This window comes from Hemiscyllium ocellatum, chromosome 25 (genome assembly GCF_020745735.1).
Source record: "Hemiscyllium ocellatum isolate sHemOce1 chromosome 25, sHemOce1.pat.X.cur, whole genome shotgun sequence".
NCBI classification, from domain to species: Eukaryota; Metazoa; Chordata; class Chondrichthyes; order Orectolobiformes; family Hemiscylliidae; genus Hemiscyllium; species Hemiscyllium ocellatum.
In genome coordinates, this window is record NC_083425.1 from 54,871,181 (window position 1) to 54,891,818 (window position 20,638).

At 46.3% G+C, this 20,638-nt stretch overlaps 2 protein-coding genes across 2 annotated transcripts in view; one reads left to right on the forward strand and one right to left on the reverse strand.

The window, feature by feature from the left end:
- Positions 1-9,965, forward strand: part of LOC132827872 (proton channel OTOP3-like) — a 34,567-nt gene extending 24,602 nt beyond the window's left edge. Inside the window, exons 5-7 of the mRNA XM_060844627.1 lie at positions 148-278; positions 5,196-6,118; positions 9,554-9,965. Coding sequence (XP_060700610.1) covers positions 148-278; positions 5,196-6,118; positions 9,554-9,724 — 1,225 coding nt within the window. The 3' untranslated portion in view covers positions 9,725-9,965. The remainder of the gene's footprint in view (positions 1-147; positions 279-5,195; positions 6,119-9,553) is intronic.
- Positions 9,966-19,309: 9,344 nt separating this feature from the next.
- LOC132827693 (protein HID1) overlaps positions 19,310-20,638 on the reverse strand; it is a 129,498-nt gene continuing 128,169 nt past the window's right edge. Inside the window, exon 20 of the mRNA XM_060844366.1 lies at positions 19,310-20,017. Within this exon, the coding sequence (XP_060700349.1) occupies positions 19,954-20,017 (64 nt within the window). The 3' untranslated portion in view covers positions 19,310-19,953. The remainder of the gene's footprint in view (positions 20,018-20,638) is intronic.

Here is a 20,638-nt window from a genome sequence, read left to right on the forward strand (position 1 = left end):
ACATCAACTCTCCTCCTCGGATGCTGCCTGACCTGCTGTGCTTTTTCAGCACCATTCTCTCCACAATGAGATATTGTTGGACTGGTGCATACCAACATCCCTTTAAAACGTTCATGTGAGACTCCTTGTTTCTTCACCTTGCTATAGGTGTGGGCTAATGTTGACCCTGGCGACAAACCTGGTGCTGTGGATGAATGTAGTGACTGATGATTCAATTCACATGGAGTTGGAGGTCAAGGAGCAAACCACACACAATGGGAGCAGAACACAGCATCAAGGTAATTTTGTTTGTGGAGATCCAAGAAGCCACAACACACCCATTCCTCGCTTTCCATTTCTCAGCAGTTGGGTTTTGCAAAACAGGAGAGTGTTTTTTCTGTCCCGTTAGTTACTTCCCTGGGACAGGTGACACTGTGCAGGCTGTGAAGTGAAGACATTGTATACCAGCTATTGGCAAAGCTAAGGGAAAAGGCTGTGCATATTGAGTTCCTCAGCTTCATAGCAACAGGGACACAAGGATGAGGCCACTCTCTGTGGAATGTAAAGAGACCTCGGGGGAATGCATCCAAACATCATCGAAGGTAGCTAGATAATGTGGACTCAGGAAGACAGCGAGGAGATAATGCTGGAGCTGTTAGGCTGCAGCTAGAGCACTGTTCCAGTTGACACAATACAGGAAAGATGTGAGAGAAGACAGAGGAGGCTTCCATTGATGCTGTCTGGACTCGAGAATGATAGTTATGAGGAAAGACTGGATAGGCTAGAATTGCTAGTTAGAAAGAAAGGAGGCTGAGAGGAGATTTAATTGCAATGTATAAAACGAATATGATAGATAGGTCACTCATGAGAGGTCATGGAGGAATTGAGGTCAACAGCACATACAAACGGCCTTCTAGCCCATTAAGACTGTGCTGGAGAAAAACAACTACTTAACTATTCTAACCCCTTTAAAGATCTCTAAACAGAGGGCATAGACTTAGGCAAGAGCTTTAGAGGGAATTTGAGAGGGAATAAAAGACCCAGTACAACCCACGGACAAAACCAATAAAATTCCATGCAAGGACTGCCACAAACACTACGTAGGACAAACAGGAAGAAAGTTAGCCACCAGGATACACGAACACCAGCTAGCCACAAAAAGACACGACCCTCTCTCCCACGTAGCCCTACACACGGATGAAAAAAACCACCAGTTCGACTGGGACAACACTTCTATCCTGGGACAGGCTAAACAAAGACATGCCAGAGAATTCCTAGAGGCCTGGCACTCCAACCACAACGCCATAAACAAGCACATAGATCTAGATACCATCTATCAACCCGTCAGAAAACGAACAGGAAATGACATCACCACAAACCCCAGGAACCCCATCCAGGACAAACATATAAATAGAAAGCAGGAGACAACAGCTTCGCTTCACTTGGAGGTCGCCACTGATGATGTTACCTAGCCAGGTAATGAAACGTCTGGATATCAAACCGACAGCTCAGCGAGCAAAGCTACATCCTAAATTTGAGAGGATTGTTTGTCACCCAGTGGTTGGTGGGAGTCTGAGACCTGCGCCAAAGCAGCGGCAGAGGCAGAAATCATTGGAAAGAATTAAGAAGCTCTTCAACACTCACTCGCGGTGTAGACCAGGACCTGGACAGTGAGATAAGCTACATGGTTGTGTCAGTCAGTATGGGTATGATGGGCCAAATATCCCCCTCCTATGCTGTGATTTTCTACAACTCCATGAAGTTACATGGCAAACACCTCATGACATCTCAGCTGATGAAGTGCTTGTTGAAGTGTAGTCACTCGTGAAATGTAGGAGAAAGAGCTGACAGTTAATGGACAGGCAGTTCCCACCAAACAACAAAGAATGACCAGACTCCACAAGTTACTAACTAAGCCACTCACAAAGTTCACTACTCTGGTAGGTGATCAAAAGATTAAAGATTGTGCAAAGATTATCGGGGGTATTCAGGAAGTGGCTTCACCCACAGGAAATGTCATCACCAACTCAAAGAAACCTAAACATATCAACAGAAAGCAGGAATTGTCAGCATTGCTTCGCCTGAGGCCTACTGAAGATGTTGCTTTGTAGGGTGATGAAACATCTGGAATTGAACCTTCCAGCTCAGCGAGCAAACCTACATCAGGAAGAACTTACAAAAGAATTCAGGAAAGTTGAGTTGAGGTTAAATATGGAGCAGACTCGAAGGGTCAAATGGCCCTGCCCCTTGCTCCGATGTTCGGAATTAATCATCAGTTTCACCAAGTTAAAGGCTACGTCTGTGTTTTGGCTTTCTTGTTCATTAATAAAACCTGGAGTGGCTCCCTTCCATCTTAGAGAGGAGTCACAGTCAGACATTAACTATTCTAGAGACTAAACTGGTCGTGCTTCATATGTGTAACAACTCAATTCGTGGAATGTAAGAACATAAGAATTAGGGTCAGGAGGAGACAGAGTGGGCTTTGATTTTTCAGTAGCAGGACAAGAAGCAAACCTGGAGCTAACAAAGATGTGAATGGGAGGTTCAGCCCCACGTGAGCTGAGACCAGGGTGCTGATGGATAATGTCATAGAGGTGTATTCAGATAGTCTGAGTGGTGCAGAGCTGAGGGTGGAAGCTCATCTCTGGGTCAAATATGATGCCACAACTCCGAACCAACCGACTTCATCACAGACTATCGATAGCATGAGGGATGGAGTTGGTGGGAGACTAAAAACAATGGCTTTAATGTTCCCAACATTTATTGCGGAATGTTTTTGCTCAACAACAGGTGGCACAGTGGCTCAGTGGTTAGCACTGCTGCCTCACAGCACCAGAGACCCAGCCTCGGGCAACTGTGTGGAGTTTACACGTTCTCCCTGTGTCTGCGTGGGTTTCCTCCGGGTGCTCCCGTTTCCTCCCCCGGTCCAAAATTGTGCAGGTTAAGGCGGATTGACCACGTTAAATTGCCCATAGTGTTCAGGGATGTGTAGGTTAGGTGCATTAGTCAGGGAGAAATGTAAAGTAATAGGGTAGCAGAACGAATCTGGGTGGGGTTACTCTTCGGAGGGTCGATGTAGGCTTGTTGGGCCAGATGGCCTGTTCCCACACTATCGAGATTCTATGATTCAACCGGCTCTGGGATGTCAGATAAGCCGTTAGCAGCCTTGTGCACGGTAGGAGTTGGAGAAAGGGGGGTTGCTAATTGGTAGAGTTGATAATGGCCAGCATACATGTAAAAACTAACCAAGGTTTTCAGAGGACATTTCAGAATACCAACTCCCACCTATAAACCACACAGGGAGGTGGTGACGCGGTGACATTATCACTGGACTGTTAATTCAGAGTAATGTTCTTGGGACCTGGGCTCAAATCCTACAGTGGCAGATGGTAGATTTCAAATCTGGAAATAAGACCCTACTGTTGACTGTGAAACCGTTGCTTGTTGTCAGAAAGCCCCATCTGGTTCACTAATGTCCTTTAGGGAAGGAAACTGCCAACCTTACCTGGTCCGGCCTACATGGGACCCCAGACCCACAGCAAGGGGGCTGCCTTCTGGACAATTAGGGAATGGGGAATAAATGCTGGCCTAACCAGTGATGCCCTCATCCCATGAATAAACAAAGAAAACTCTGCACCATGAAAACTTATTAATTGACATGGCAGCTGCACCCACCCCCCGATAATAAACATTGGAGGCCATGTTGCAGGTTTGTAATGTAGTGAAAAATGACACAAAACAGAAAATACTAGAAACTCTCATTTGGTCAGGAGAGAGAATCAGAGATAAGGTTTCAGGTTGACGATCTTTCATTAGAATTGGGAAATTGAGTTTGCAAAGTGACAGAGTTTTAAAGTGAACACAGAGGAGAATACTGGGGAGGGAGGGGGAAGAAGGGAATAGGGAAGGTCTCTAATTGGGGAGATTAAATGGGAGAAAAGGTGATGGCACGGGAGAAGTCAAATGTACAATGGTGAGGCGAACTTGTGAGAACATGGTTACAGAGTGAAGCTCACTAACACAGGGAGAAACTTGAGTGAATAATCCAGGTAGACCATAGAACATAGAACAGTACAGCACAGAACAGGCCCTTCAGCCCACAATGTTGTGCCGACCACTGATCCTCATGTATGTACCCTCAAATTTCTGTGACCATATGCATGTCCAGCAGTCTCTTAAATTCCCCAATGACCCTACCTCCACAACTGCTGCTGGCAACGCATTCCATGCTCTCATAACTCTCTGTGTAAAGAACCTGCCTCTGACATCCCCTCTATACTTTCCTCCAACCAGCTTAAAACTATGACTCCTCGTGTTAGCCATTTCTGCCCTGGGAAATAGTCTCTGGCTATCGACTCTATCTATGCCTCTCATTATCTTGTATACCTCAATTAGGTCCCCTCTCCTCCTCCTTTTCTCCAATGAAAAAAGTCCGAGCTCAGTCAACCTCTCCTCATAAGATAAGCCCTCTAGTCCAGGCAGCATCCTGGTAAACCTCCTCTGAACCCTCTCCAAAACATCCACATCTTTCCTATAATAGGGCGAGCAGAACTAGACACAGTATTCCAAGTGCGCTCTAACCAAAGTTTTATAGAGCTGCAACAAGATCTCACGACTCTTAAACTCAATCCCCCTGTTAATGAAAGCCAAAACACCATATGCTTTCTTAACAACCCTGTCCACTTGGGTGGCCATTTTAAGGGATCTATGTACCTGCACATCAAGATCCCTCTGTTCCTCCACACTTCCAAGAATCCTATCCTTAATCCTGTACTCAGCTTTCAAATTCGACCTTCCAAAACACATCACCTCGCATTTATCCAGGTTGAACTCCATCTGCCACCTCTCAGCCCATCTCTGCATCCTGTCAATGTCCCACTGCAGGCTACAACAGCCCTCTGTACTGTCAACGACACCTCCAACCTTTATGTCGTCTGCAAACTTGCTGATGCATCCTTCAATCCCCTCATCCAAGTCATTAATAAAAATTACAAACAGTAGAGGCCCAAGGACAGAGTTGAGGAAGGAGCTAGACAAAGTCATGAGGGAGAAACAAAGAGGACATGTTGATTTGGTGAGATTAAGTGAGTAGGAGGAGGCTGTTGTGTTGTGTAAAGACCAGAGGAGATCATATCTTCAAGGTAACTCGACGCAGACAATGGGTACCAAAATATTTCCTGTCGTTCAACTCACCAAATGTGATTTTAATTTTACAGACGCCATGAATACTACAGGCCACGGCTGTCAGAGTGAACTGTGCACTATTTTTCAGAAGGGTGTGGTTCTGATGTACCCATTTAACATTGAGTACTGCCTTATTGCCTCCACCATGCTTTACATTATGTGGACCAACATCGGGAGGACCATTGATGGGCACGTGATCCCCCCAAAGCATAAGTTCAGAGGTCACAGCATCATTTGGGGGCCAATGTTGGGATGTGTAACTATAATCATTGGACTGTGTATCTTCATCCTGTACCAGGTCAAGATCTCCACAGATCCCACACAGCTCAAACCCTTTGAGCTGTTCTACGGTTACCACATTGTTCTCCTCTCGGTCATGTCGCTGTGCTCTCTGGTTGCTGCAGCCGTGCACAGATGGGAGGAGAGTGGGATCGACACCAATGAGAATCCAACTCGGAGTTTGGATGTGGTCCTGTTACAGGTAGCTGCTCTTGGCCAGCTCTGTATCTCTTACTTCTCCATTGTAGCCATTGCATTCAGCTCTCTGCAGCTGCCCCTCGACGCTCTCAATCTGACCTACTCCACGCTGATCATCATTGAGCATGTGCTGCAGAACCTCTTCATTATCCAGAGTCTCCACAGACCACATGCCACACATGAGGTGGCTACAAACTCTGGAGAGAGGGGTGAGAAGGACCTCATTGCTGACCCTCAGCAGGAAACACTGGTTCTAGAGGTAGTTCATGGTGTCCATGACCCCAACCCAGCAGCAACGCTCAACACAAACACAAAGGAACAAGACAACTCAAGCGATCCTAATGGAGCAACAAACTGCTTCTCCAGCCTGGACTTGAGGAGAACTTCCCAAGTGTGCCTCCAAATGGACAACAAACTCAACTGGAGACGGAAATTCCTGAAGGAGATCTCCATGTTTATGCTCATGTCCAACCTCATCGTAAGTTCCCTTTGGTTTCTTTACAATGTTCCCACTCTTGTGTTTAGCAACCAGACAGTTCCATGGGACTCAATGCCTTACTGAATGGTCATTCCACCTTTAGCTCAGGCTGACTATCTGAGGGACAGTGGTGGGAGCGCTGGATTTTGGGTAGATGTCAATCTGAGAGCCAATATAAGAGATCCCTTGCCAGTATGAATAGGAAGGGTTTGGAGGGATATGGTCCGGGTGCTGGCAGGTGGGACTAGATTGGGTTGGGATATCTGGTCAGCATGGACGGGTTGGACTGAAGGGTCTGTTTCCATGCTGTACATCAATATGACGCTATGAAAGGCAGGAGGTTCTCTCTCTCTCTCTCATTTACTCAATGTCACTAAAACAGGAGTCATCTTTTTTGAGGTCATCTTGCCTAACTCACTCCGTGGGAAATGTCGAGATCGCATCAGCTCTTTCAGTTACTTTCCAATGAAGCTGAGTAAAGCAAAATCTGGCAGCGATTTCATTGGGTTGACTAAATGCAAGCACATTAAATTAAAATGCCAAGTATGGTCTTTGTAGGATCATGCTGTATACATTATGCATGGACATTAGGCTGCCCGAGGATGTGCAATGTGAACACTTTCCACATCCGTCATATCCTTTAGCAATTAGCAAGATTATCGAAACAGCAAAAATGTGGAGTTTGCACACTCTCCCCGTGTCTGCATAGGTGTCCTCTGGGTGCTCCAGTTTCCTCCCACAGTCTAAAAATGTTGAGGTCAGGTGGATTGGCCATGGGAAATTGCCTGTAGTTTTCAGGGGTGTGTAGGTTAAGTGCATTAGTCAGAGGCAAATGTTGAGCAATAAGGTAGGGAAATGGGTCAGTGTGGATATGTTGGGCCAAAGGGCCTGTTCCTACACAGTAGGGATTTTATCCTCACAATAATACCAGCCACTCAATCAATAATCAAGGCAGTTTGATCTGACATCTTTATTTGTTTAGATGTTTAATGTACTGCTGAAATCTCTCAGTATCTCATGGCTGTGCTGGCTCTTTGAAACAGTAAACGGAAGATAACCTCACTGCCCTTTTCTCCCTCTGTGTTGCCCTCTGTTTGTTATCCCAGAGATGTTGCAGCAACTTCTGTCTTAACTAATCCCTGTGGCAAAGCACTCTGTCCATCCAATGGCCCTCTGCTAAAGAGATGTTTGCTAACTCTGCTGGGTCTTTATGGCCATTTTAGAATTTACACCCCCTCGACACTGAGCCCACAATGTGAACACTCAGTTAAACATCCTCTTACCCTCTCTGCTCCAATGAAAACTGGGCAATCTTCACTGTACTCTCTCGATTTGGAGTGGGGTGGGGGGGATACTATTGGATCAACAATTTCAATTCACATACCTGCCTCCTTTCCATATCCCTCAATTCCCTAAGAGATTACTCACCTAAACGTAACTTATATTCAGTCCACAACCCTCTGGAGTTCAGAATTGCAAATATTCATAATCTTTTGGGCTGCACAGTGACTGAGTGGTTTGCACTGCTGCCTCACAGCACCAGTGACCTGGGTTTGATTCCACTCTCAGGCCACTGTCTGTGTGGAGTTTGCACATTCTCCCCGTATCTGTGTGGGTTCCCTCCGGGTGCTCCAGTTTCCTCCCACAATCCAGAGACGTGTAGGTCAGATGAACTGGCCATGCTGAATTGTCATTAGTCAGAGAGAAGTGGGTCTGGTTGGGTTACTCTTCGGAGGGTCGGTGCGGACTTGTTGGGCCAAAGGGCCTGTTTCCATACTTTAGGGAATCTATTCTAATCTAATCTAATCAATTTCTCCTCAACTCAGTCCTAAATGATCTGTCCCTTATCCTGAGACTTGCCCCCCTCTGTTCTAGATAACCCAGTCGGGGAGAGAGAATTTCTCAGGGTCTATCCTGCCAAGCCCTTTCCAACCCTGTCAAATGTTTCCCTGAAATCACCTTTCATTGTTCCAAACTCCAGAGAATACCGACCTGAGAATATCAGCCTCTCATCACAGGACAACCCCTCATTCCAGGGTCTAATGTGTGAACTTTCTGTCTACCACCTCCAACACAACTACATCCTTACCTTAAATATGAGAGCAAAACTACACACAGGATTCTGGGTGTGATCTCACCAAAACTCTAACGAATTGTAGCTAGACATCTTTACTCATTTAATCCACTCGCGATAAAGGTCAATGTGCCATTTCCCTTCCCAACAACTGCAGCACCTGGATACTCACTTTCTGTATTCCTTGTATGAATAAACCCAAGTCCCTTCGAACATCAACATTTACGAGTTTCACGTTTTTTAAAACTAATCTGGTTCTCTATTGCTACAACCAAGTGAATAAACTCTGACTTCCCCACATTGTACCCCAACTGCCATTCACTTCGTCTGGTGCTCACTTCCCAGCTTCCCGGTGATCTCCATGTGATTCATGTCCCAACTGAGTTGGAGGTCATAAGCAGATACATCTCCTCCTGTCTCCATATCGTAGAACTACAAAGAGACTGAGGCCCCAACACTCAGCCTTTCACTATTCCCTGTCTGTCAGGTGGACAATGCTGCAGTTAGCCCTACTTTCTGCTTCCTGTCCATTAATCAATTCTCTATCCGTGACAACTCCATGGATCCTGTTCTTATGTATTAACTTTCCATGGAATGCCTTATGGTTTGGACTGGCTCCCCTCTATCTGATGAGTTACATCCTCAGAAACCCTGAAAAAAAGATTAAACATGAATTCCCTTTTGTACTTTATTTGATCAGACTCTGAATTCTGAAACATACTGTTAGGACCTTCCTTAATAGCAGACACCAACACTTCGCTAGCAACTAATGTCAGGCTAGCTGGCCTGCAGCTCCCTGTTCTCACTTCCCTTCTTCAATAACCCAGAGATCTATCTTTTTTGCTTAATGTATTTTTGTTAAGTCTTTCAGATTATTTCCTAAATGCTTTCCATCAGCTGAAACCATTCTAGAAAAGTTCAATGTTCTATATGCACAGCAAGTATTCGCAATGACTGTATGAGCATACGGTTAGATACAGAGTAAAGCTCCCTCAACACTGTCCTCATTATACACTCCCAAGACAGGGACAGCATGGGGTTAGACACAGAGTAAAGCTCCCCCTGCACTATCTCCATCATACACGCCCAGGCCAGGGACAGCACAGGATTAGATACAGAGTAAAGCTCCCTCTACACTGTTCCCATTAAACATTCATGTCCATTCTGTCTCAGTGGACTCAATGACCTGTCCTAGAAGCAGAGATCCCTTGCACTGAAACCATTTGCTTTACCACATGTTGAATTCAGTATGTTTTTCTGTCACTACAATCAATGTTTTGCAGTAATACCTAAGTCTTGGTTTGGGTGTCAGGGCTGATCTGACCTGAGAGGGTGAGTGACAGTATTTTATTCATTTCCAGCTCTGGGTTATGCCAGCGTTCGGTGCTCACCCCCAGTTTGAAAATGGCCTTGAGAAACATTTCTATGGATGTTCCGTCTGGTTTGCCATCCTGAATTTTGGGCTGCCGTTGGGAGTTTTTTACAGAATGCATTCTGCCGGTAACCTCCTGGAAATTTATCTGACTGCCTGATCCATCCATCTGCTCCTGAAGAAAGGTCACTGCCTGATTATTACATCGATTAGGAACAGTAGGCTCTGGAAGCTGATTTTGATTAATGGACAGGATTGGGGAGAATACTGGATTTGGGAGCCGGTTGGAAATCCAGTGCATTTGCTGAAGTTCCTATAGATCTCGGGTAGAAGGAGGATCCAGGAGAGCAGCTTAGAAATTGGAGTGATGAAGAGAGAACAAATTTAAAATAAAAGTTATTTTCTGTGCAATCATGCTGCATAAACCTCACTGTATGTTAATGTTTGATACTCCAAATGCAATGTCCAATCACTCATTGTAAATGACAGGTAAGTCAGCAAAGAACAGTATAAATCTCTCTCAAACAAAACAGAGAGAGACGAACACAGGGCGCAGTTCGAGAGCCCGATAATGGGAGAGGCAGAAATCAGCTCCAGGGCGAGACGTGAACAACATTAATCACGCCAATGGCTTTTTGAAATATTAACAAGCTACTCAAGGTCACCCCATCATCAAAAGCCACCGATCCTACTCAGTAACTGACATTTGTCTGAACTCAAACCTGCTGAGTAACAGAGCCAAAGCTTTAGCTGACAGGGAGAGACCAGCAGGGGCATGACGCTGCGAGTGTTGGTCTGTGCAAGTTGGTTTATGGCGAATTTTACAACACTAGGACAGAAACTTTCTTGTTTAAGAGGAGAACAGTTTCCTCAGTGCAGGATCCGGTCCGAGGAGAAAGTGAGGGCTGCAGATGCTGGAGATCAGAGTCGAGAGTGTGGTGCTGGAAAAGCGCAGCAGGTCAGGGAGCGTCTGAGGAGCAGGAGAATCGACATTTCCTGAAGAAGGGCTTATGCCAGAAACTGTGATTCTCCTGCTCCTCGAATGTTACCTGACCTGCTGCACTTTTCCAGCAACACACTCTTCGACTCAGGCGGTGACCCTGTTAGAGTGGACAGGTGGCACATAGTGTCAGTGTGCAGTTGATGGTGTCTGATGTAGTGATGGCCCCTTATGTCTTTCAGATTTAACTAACAGTGAACTGAAGCACAATAACAGGAACTACACTGAGCAACCAGGTATTGGGACCCGGACACTGGGAGCTGTGGTTCAGCCAAGGACTACACTCACTTCTCAATCGGAAAGTCCCTGTATCCATGACAAGTCCGGGGGTCAAACAACTCAGGGCAATATTTCACTGAATGAGTGCAGTACTGTCAGGGTGTAGCACTGAGCAAGTACAGCTCCATCCAGGGACACCATTTAACCGGGGCGGCACTATCCGGGTGTGACACGGTCAGGGTGCAGCACTGCCCGGGTGTGACACGGTCGGGATGCAGCACTGCCCGGGTGTGACACGGTCGGGGTGTGACACAGTCGGGGTGCAGCACTGCCCGGGTGTGACACGGTCGGGGTGTGACACAGTCGGGGTGCAGCACTGCCCGGGTGTGACACGGTCGGGGTGCAGCACTGTCAATGAGACGGCAATCTGATTTCTGACATGGGTTTGTTGAAGGTTTGACAGTGTATATGTTTTAAACCAGCTGGAAGGTCTGCCCAGTGCCCCGGTTAATATCTAGCCCAGAATCAACATCCCTGACCTACATCCCTGACCTCACAATGCTGCTTATGGAGGTTTGCTGTGTGTTTATTGCTTGCTTTGTTGCCTGTAATAACAATGACCACTCTGTATGGTATTTGGGATAATTCGAGACTGGGAAATATTCAGTGAAAGAATTTTTAAAACTTGGGGCGATATTCTATAGGGGATACAGGAGCAAAGGGTGTGGGGCTGTGTGTGTGCAGACCACTGAAGGTGACAGGACAGGTGGACAGAGCAGCTCATAATGTATCCCGTGTTCACAGCTTCATAGGGGCACAGAGTACCAGAACAAGGTGATGTTGAACCTGTTCGACATCAATACCTGGAATATTGTGAATGAGATGTGGGTGCCATATTATAGGAAAGGTGTGTGTGTGTGTGTGTGTGTGTGTGTGTGTGTGTGTGTGTGTGTGTGTGTGAGAGAGAGAGAGAGAGAGAGTCAGGGAAGGAGGGGGGGGAAAGAGAGAGGGGGAGAGAGAGAGAGCGCACAGAAGCAATTCTACAAGAATGGAATGAGAAGCCTCACGTGATGAGGATGGCTTGAAGAAGTTGAGTCTGTTTCCCTTAGAGATTTGATAGAGGTTTTCAAATTCGTGAGTCAGCTGGACAGAGTAGACAGGGAGAAGTTGTTCCTGCTGTAAAAGGAACAACACTGATAGGGGATATATTTCAACTCATGACAGAATAAAAACCCCGTGTCTGCGTGGGTTTCCTCCGGGTGCTCCGGTTTCCTCCCACAGTCCAAAGATGTGCGGGTCAGGTGAATTGGCCATGCTCAATTGCCCGTAGTGTTAGGTAAGGGGTAAATGTAGGGGTATGGGTGGGTTTCGCTTCGGCGGGTCGGTGTGGACTTGTTGGGCCGAAGGGCCTGTTTCCACACTGTAAGTCTAAAAAAAACATTTTCACACGGCAAGTCGTTAGGGTCGACATTTCCTCATTCCGTCCTGAACTAACTGCAACATTGTTCTTCCTCAGAACAGCCCGAGGTTGAACCAATCCGTGCACGTTGATGCTGAATTTGATCCTGTTGAACTTGAGCTTTCATCCACACGTTAAACCATCACATTGGCTGCCTGTGATGGGGGGGGGGGGAAAACATGTTAGAAGCTTACCCACAGATACATCGGAGGCACTGTGACAATAGTCTCTCCCCCTCTCTGAGGCACGGGCTGTCAGATTATAGCCCTCAGCTGCTGCCCCAATGTACCCGGACACAAATCTGGGGTTTCCTGAACTGACTCACGTCAGCAGCAGATCTCTGAAGCAATGCACCGAGTGCCATCCCTCCACTTCCCGCCTGGAACCCTGACCTTCCCGCCTGGAACCCTGACCTTCCCGCCTGGAACCCTGACCTTCCCTCCTTGACAGATCACAGTCTCATTCCCTTTTTAAATGTTTCACTTGATCCCAGTTTCAGGGAGGGCATTCCAGAGAAAAACCACTCACTGGGTGAAGATGTTTGCATGTAACCGCTGCTTCACCAATTATTTCAAATCTTTGCCGTTTCATTCTCGGTTCTTTTTGTCAATGGAAACAGTTTCAACCCAACTAGTCTATCCACAGATCTCATGATTTGAAAACCTCCCTCAGATTCCCTTCTCCAAGGTGAACAGCTCCCAGCCTCTCTGATCTGTCTTCATAACTAAAGTTCCCATCCCAGAAACTATCCTGTATCCCCTTCACGTATTTCTGCTGCCCATCCCAGTAGCCATTTCCCTTCCCAAGACAGAGCAGTGAATTAATCTCTCAGTGATGCCGCATGGCGCTCTGACCTGCTCCTACCATAATCTTCCAGCTCTGTGCACTCTGGGCAACAGGAAGCACTGCAGAGATCCAGCCAGCCAGATCCTCTGGACCATCGGTTGGGGGAGGGGGGTAAATTTGAAAGGGCTTGTTTAGTCACGGAGAGACTGTTTGGTGTGAGGGTAGATTTTACAATAGGATCATCATATTTCTTTGCTTCCTCATGTTTGTTAATATTTCGAATAATTTGTTTTTCAAATCTCATTCTGTTTATCCAAGTATATTTTCCCTTGTTGAGGTAAATTAACTCTTGCATCACAACCCAAATGAGCTGTTGGTGAATGCAGTTCCTTCGCTCTCAGCCACACACTGGTATGATTAGCCAGCCCTGTGGGACCCTTTACCCTTTCAGCATCTTACCCTGTCCCACTCCTTGCTGCTGTACCTGGTAACACACTCACTGTGTATGACAAGCTTCTCATTCAGTTATCTCCTCTCCCTCAGTCTCTGCTCCAAGCAGCTTCTCATCGTTGGTAATTACAATTTTCCTCTGCTCTTCTGTCTCTAATCTATATTCACAGCTACTCCCTTGGCATCACCATCTCCTATAGTTTTTCCACTACCATCATGAACAACAGAAAAGGCATCTCTGCTCATCCCTTCTCTACCCACCACCTCTTTCCAACATAACAGCTGTCCCTCACGCTAACACTGACCTTCAAATTCTCAGCTCTCTTTTTGTTTTTGGGTCCTTTACTCATCATGATCATTCTGCAGCTACTGACTTGCTACCTTACACCCACTCCTGTATTTCTGAAGTCCCCATTAAAACCAATACTGCCTCTCACCACAGCCTTGGGGGTGTTGTTTTGAGTGCCTTCACACACTCCATCCCTGAGCCATTATCACGCTCACGGCTGCCTTTCTGAAGCCAAGCCAGACTGTTGCCCCGCTCAGTGTTGCGTCTGACCCAAGAGGAACTGCCAAACACACACCACTTCCATAACATGGCTGCCTACAACAGAGTCTTCAGATCTGATAACCTAGAGATCTAACAACCAATACCAGTTATTTCATTATTTGAATGGGGCACAGATCTACATTATTCCCAAGGCTGTGACCAACTCAACACAGGTCATAGAGTCATAGAGATGTACAGCATGGAAACAGACCCTTCGGTCCAACCCGTCCATGCTGACCAGATATCCCAACCCAATCTAGTCCCACCTGTCAGCACCCGGCCCATATCCCTCCAAACCCTTCCTATTTATATACCCATCCATATGTCTTTTAAATGTTGCAAATGTACCAGCCTCCACCACTTTCTCTGGCAGCTCATTTCATACACATACCACCCTCTGCGTGAAAAAGTTGCCCCTTTGGTCTCTTTTATATCTTTTCCCTCTCATCCTAAACCTATGCCCTCTAGTGCTGGACTCCCCGACCCCAAGGAAAAGACTTTGTCTATTTATCCTATCTATGCCTCTCATAATTTTGTAAACCTCTATAAGGTCACCCCTCAGCCTCCGACGCTCCAGAGAAAACAGCCCCTAGCCTCTTCAGCCTCCCCCTGTAGCTCAAATCCTCCAACCCTCGCAACATCCTTGTAAATCTTTTCTGAACCCTTTCAAGTTTCACAACATCCAACCGATAGGAAGGAGACCAGAATTGCACGCAATATTCCAACAGTGGCCTAACCAATGTCCTGTACAGCCACAACATGACCTCCCGACTCCTGTACTCAATACTCTGACCAATAAAGGAAAGCATACCAAACACCTTCTTCACTATCCTATCTACCTGCGTCTCTACTTTCAAGGAGCTATGAACCTGCAATCCAAGGTCTCTTTGTTCAGCAACACTCCTTAGGACCTTACCATTAAGTGTATAAGTCCTAAGATTTGCTTTCCCAAAATGCAGCAGCTCACATTTATCTGAATTAAATTCCATCTGCCACTTCTCAGCCCATTGGCACATCTGGTCCAGATCCTGTTGTAATCTGAGGTAACCCTTTTCACTGTCCACTACACCTCTAATTTTGGTGTCATCTGCAAACTTACTAATTGTACCTCTTATGCTCACATCCAAATCATTTATGTAAAATGACAAAAGGTAGAGGGCCCAGCACCGATCCTTGTGGCACTCCACTGGTCACAGGCCTCCAGTCTGATAAACAACCTACCACCGCCCTCAGTCTTCTACCTTTGAGCCAGTTCTATATCCAAATGGCTAGTTCTCCCTGTATTCCATGAGATCTAACCTTGCTAATCAGTCTCCCATGGGGAACCTTGTTGAACACCTTACTGAAGTCCATATAGATCACATCTACTGCTCTGCCCTCATCAGTCTTCTTTGTTACTTCTTCAAAAGACTCAATCAAGCTTGAGAGACATGAATTCCCACGCACAAAACCATGTTGACTATCCCGAATCAGTCCTTGCCTTTCCAAATACATGTACATCCTGTCCCTCAGGATTCCCTCCAACAACTTGCCCACCACCAACACCAGGCTCACTGGTCTATAGTTCCCTGGCTTGTCCCTACCACCTTTAGAACATAGAACATAGAACAATACAGCACAAAACAGGCCCTTCGGCCCACGATGTTGTGCCGAACATTTGTCCTAGCTTAAGCACCTATCCATGTACCTATCCAATTGCCGCTTAAAGGTCGCCAATGATTCTGACTCTGCCACTCCCACGGGCAGCGCATTCCATGCCCCCACCACTCTCTGGGTAAAGAACCTACCTTTGACATCCCCCCTATACCTTCCACCCTTCACCTTAAATTTATTCCCCCTTTCTTAAACTGTGGCACCCCGTTAGCCAACCTCCAGTCTTCCGGCACCTCACCTGTGATTATCGATGATACAAATATCTCAGCAAGAGGCCCAGCAATCACTTCTCCAGCGTCCCACAGAGTTCTCGGGTACACCTGATCAGGTCCTGGGGATTTATCCACCTTTAACTGTTTCAAGGCATCCAGCACTTCCTCCTCTGTAATCTGGACATTTTGCAAGATGTCACCATCTATTTCCCTACAGTCTATATCTTCCATATCCTTTTCCACAGCAAATACTGATGCAAAATATTCATTTAGTATCGCCCCCATTTTCTGTGGCTCCACACAAAGGCCGCCTTGCTGATTTTTGAGGGGGCCTATTCTCTCCCTAGTTACCCTTTTGTCCTTAATATATTTGTAAAACTCTTTTGGATTCTCCTCAATTCTATTTGCCAAAGCTATCTCGTGTCCCCTTTTTGCCCTCCTGATTTCCCTCTTAAGTATACTCCTACTGCCTTTATACTCTAAGAATTCACTCGCTCTATCCTGTCTGTACCTGACATATGCTTCCTTCTTTTTCTTAACCAAACCCTCTATTTCTTAAGAAAAAGAAGGAAACATATGTCAGGTATACCATTTGAGTAGGATTTCAGACCTCCATTGATGTAATAAGCTGCCTTTCATGTGCAGCGCCCCACAGCATCCCTCAGTGAAACATTCGGTCATGTGGCTTCAGGGGATCCACACTTTCATTTCTTTCAGGAGGAAGTCCCCAGATGGGAACCAAGAGCAGCACACTGCCCTCTTTAGGCCAGAGGCAACACTGCAAAAGCACATTCTAGTTCTGGAAGCTGGTCAGCTCAAGAGAGCAGTGCAAGTGGCTGCCTTACTAACCAAACTTTATTGAATACAACCCACCCCAAGGAACAAACCTGCAGCCTTGCTCAGCTATGCTCTTTGAAGAATTTATTTTTTTTCAAATAATGAGAACAGTGTGAAAACAATACACATAAAGAATACAAATACCATCACTTCAGAGACAATATAAATAATAATTGTGTAACTTGACAATTAAAACTACACAGATCTGTAGATACTGGGTCCTTAAAGGGAAAAGTAACTCTACAGGTGAGTACATTTGAAAAAACGTTACCTGCAGAGAATCTTTCCCCATTAAGTTTCCTTCTGTTACAACAACCAAGTATTTTCTAAAGTGCTATTACATGTGTGTTAATATCAGGGAGTCCATCAGGGAACAACCCACTCAATGCAGGACAATATGTTCAAACACTCCTGAACAATGCAAGGAACAGAGCACGAACTGACCCCAAGTCAAAACATTTCCAAAACATTCAACATTCCTACTCGTTATGTGAAGGATGCTAGTGTTAACCATCCCAGGCACCCAGTCACAGTATGAAATACTCCCAGGACACTTAAAACATGGAGTTACATACAGAGTAAAGCTCCCTCTACACCATCCCCATCAAATACTTCCAGGACAAGGACAGCACAGTGTTTGATACAGAGTAAAGCTTCCTCTACACTGTCCCCATCAAACACTCCCAGGACGGGACAGCACGGGGTTAGATACAGAGTAAATCTCCCTCTACACTGTCCCCATCAAACACTCCCAGGACAGGGACAGCACAGAGTTTGATACAGAGTAAAACTCCCTCTACACGGTCCCCATCAAACACTCCCAGGGCAGGGACAGCACAGGGTTAGATACAGAGTAAATCCTCTCTACACTGTCCCCATCAAACACTTCCAGGATGGGGACAGCACAGGGTTAGATACAGAGTAATACTCCCTCTACACGGTCCCCATCAAACACTTCCAGGACGGGGACAGCACTGGGTTAGATACAGAGTAATACTCCCTCTTCACCTCCCTATCAAATGCTCCTGGTACAGGAACAGCACGAAGTTAGATAGAGAGTGAAGCTTCCTCTACAATATGACAGGGTTGGCTTTTGCTGGGATTAAACTGCCCAATACATGGCTCTCGACCCAGCAGCCAGTAACCACATCCTGCCCCAATTCACAGTGAGGATGAAACATCGGACTTTCTGAATGTGTATGACACAGACTCACCAGGCAATGTTTTCACCCTGAGCTGTAGACAGCAAGTTCCCAGGTCAATGCACTTAAGATTATCAACTTCTGATAAGTCTAAACACGCGTGGAAGATTTCGCAAATGATATGGGAAAGGAAACATTCAATACAGGGTACATTCAAGGTCAGAACGCGACCTTTTCTGGGTCTTTAATAATTAATAAAGTTCTCAGTGTTTTTTTAAAACATTACAGTTAGTGTTTGTGGTTTGTACACAGACCAACAGAATACAACAACAAAAAGCAGAACCATCACTAGGATTTTAGCAACAAAAGGATCTTAAATATTTGAACTAATTGTTAAGATCATTTACACAATAGAAACTCAAGTGGTGATGAACCATACTATGATGATGGAGTGCTGTCTGGAGGGTTAATGACAACATTTTTAAAATGATTTCTAAAAGGCATTGTAAAGAAGAAACTTGCAGAAGGAGAAGGACCGGTTTGCTCTTTCAAAGAGACTGATCGGCTTCCCTTATGATTCCCTTAATGTCCACTCAAGCTGCTAAAATACTCAACATCTTGTGTTTGTTTACAACATAACATTGGTGAATGTAATGAACCAACCTTTGGAGAGACTAGAACATGCAGTAATGTACAACTGAATGCATTATCTATCAGACAGACTAAAAGATATCCTCCCTGCTTGACAGTTTTAATAGCTGGAAGGTATGGTGTGGAATCAGTGGTGTGTGAGGGGAGAAACAGGGGTCAGAGGTGACAAACAGATAAACTGCTGGGTGTAAGCAGGGCTGGGAGCAGCAGTAAGGCTCACAACAGGTACAGTGTGGACGCAAAGTGCACATGATGCAATGTGATATTCCTATACTACCATTAAACTGAGGCAACCCAGTACCAGCCTGTAGTACAAACTGTTTACCGAACTTCAGTAGTAAACACTCAATATTTAACATCTACATCAACCAGTGTTATAAATGGAGACATTCAATATATGAAACAACAGTAATGTAACTGTGACAGGAATGGAGTTGTGGCAAACTCAACCAGTTCAACATGTGGCCTACACAACACATTTCAAATGTCACAGCCACCAGTGTGTGGAGTGGAGTGTCTGAGGAATGCACATGGTGCAGAGAAGAAAAGAGGAGGACAGACTGGGAGCAATGCTGACTAATGTAACAATCTGACCAAAACAACCAGTGGAGATTGCTTTCCTATTGACACTCACACACTGACCCACTCCTTCACAGACACCCCCTGTACAGGGGACACCCCCACACTGGAGGGTGGGGGGGTCAGGGGAGAGAGACACTGGAAGGGCAGGGGGGTCAGGGGAGAGGGAGAGACACCAGGAGGGCGGGGGGGGGGGGGGGGGGGGGGGTCAGGGGAGAGGGAGAGAGAGACACCGGGAGGACAGGGGAGTCAGGGGAGAGAGACATCGGGAGGGCGGGGCAGTGTCAGGGGGAGACATCAGGAGGACCGGGGGGGGGGAGAAAGACAGGGAGGACAAGGGGGGTTGGGGAGAGAGACCGGGAAGGCGGGGGGGGTGGTCAGGGGAGAGAGAAAGACACCGGGAAGGCAGTGGGGGTCAGGGGAGAGAGACACCGGAGGGCAGGGGTAGGGGGAGTCACCCTCGCTCAGGGAAACGGTGCAATAGTAGCAGCTGCTCCCAGAGAGAGTCCGTGCAGCTGCTGCTTTATTACCGGAGCCAGTGGAGAGTTATGGAGTGGACAGTTACCCATCATTCAGTGAAGGATCTGCCCCAGACTGAAGCCCCACAGACAGAGCAGTATGGGAACAGGGGACAGCTGGTCAGGTAGACAGTGACAGGGACGGGGGGCTGGGGGGAGGTTAGTGAGGATCTGGCTCAGTGAGGAAGGGGTCTGCCCATAGTCTTATTAGGGGATAGACAAACTGTGTGAAAGGACATGTTACATCAGTTTAGGTAAAGGGATGTGGATACCAGCTGTTAGACGGAGAATTAAAGTGAAAGTAATTTGGCCAGAGTTTTCCAGCTTCCTGCCTCAAACTCGCTGAATTTCAAACAGCTTCACATCGGTGTCATACCAGATGGGTGGGTCAACGTTCCTATGGAAACAAACAGAAAAGTCCGGGTGAGTTTAACCCACTGATGTGAGAGACCAGACGCCGACTGGAAAACTGGGAGTCTGCTGTCATATTCACAGGCCGAGCTGAAAGTCTCATCAGGGTTCGCAAACAGACCAGGCTAACGTGCTAATCACTGACAAATGAAGATGAGAACAGTTCAAGATAAGGGCGGTATATTTCGGGAGGAAGAATAAGGCAGCCACTTGTTATCTGGAATGTGCAAGTCTGCCAGGTCAGGTAGAGACACCAGAGTATTAAAGTGGTACCACAGTTTAGCAAAATCATTGAAAAAAAACAAACAGGAGGCTTTATATCCAATGGGATAGAATTGAAAAGTAAAGCTTTATGCTAAACCTGCATCAAACCTGGGTGTAATTCTGCTTAAAAGCGATGGTGAGGGTACACAGAGATGTTATACAGCAATAAACTCTGGGAACATGTTTCTGGGAAGGGCTGACAAAGCCGGCTCTCCCCTCTCTTTCATAAGGGAAGGGTGACCTAAAATCTTGGAAGATTTTGACCCAAGTGGACAAAGAGAATCTTCCCTCCTCTGGAGAGGAGGTGCTCAATCTCAGATAGGGCTGGTCAAAGCACAGCAGG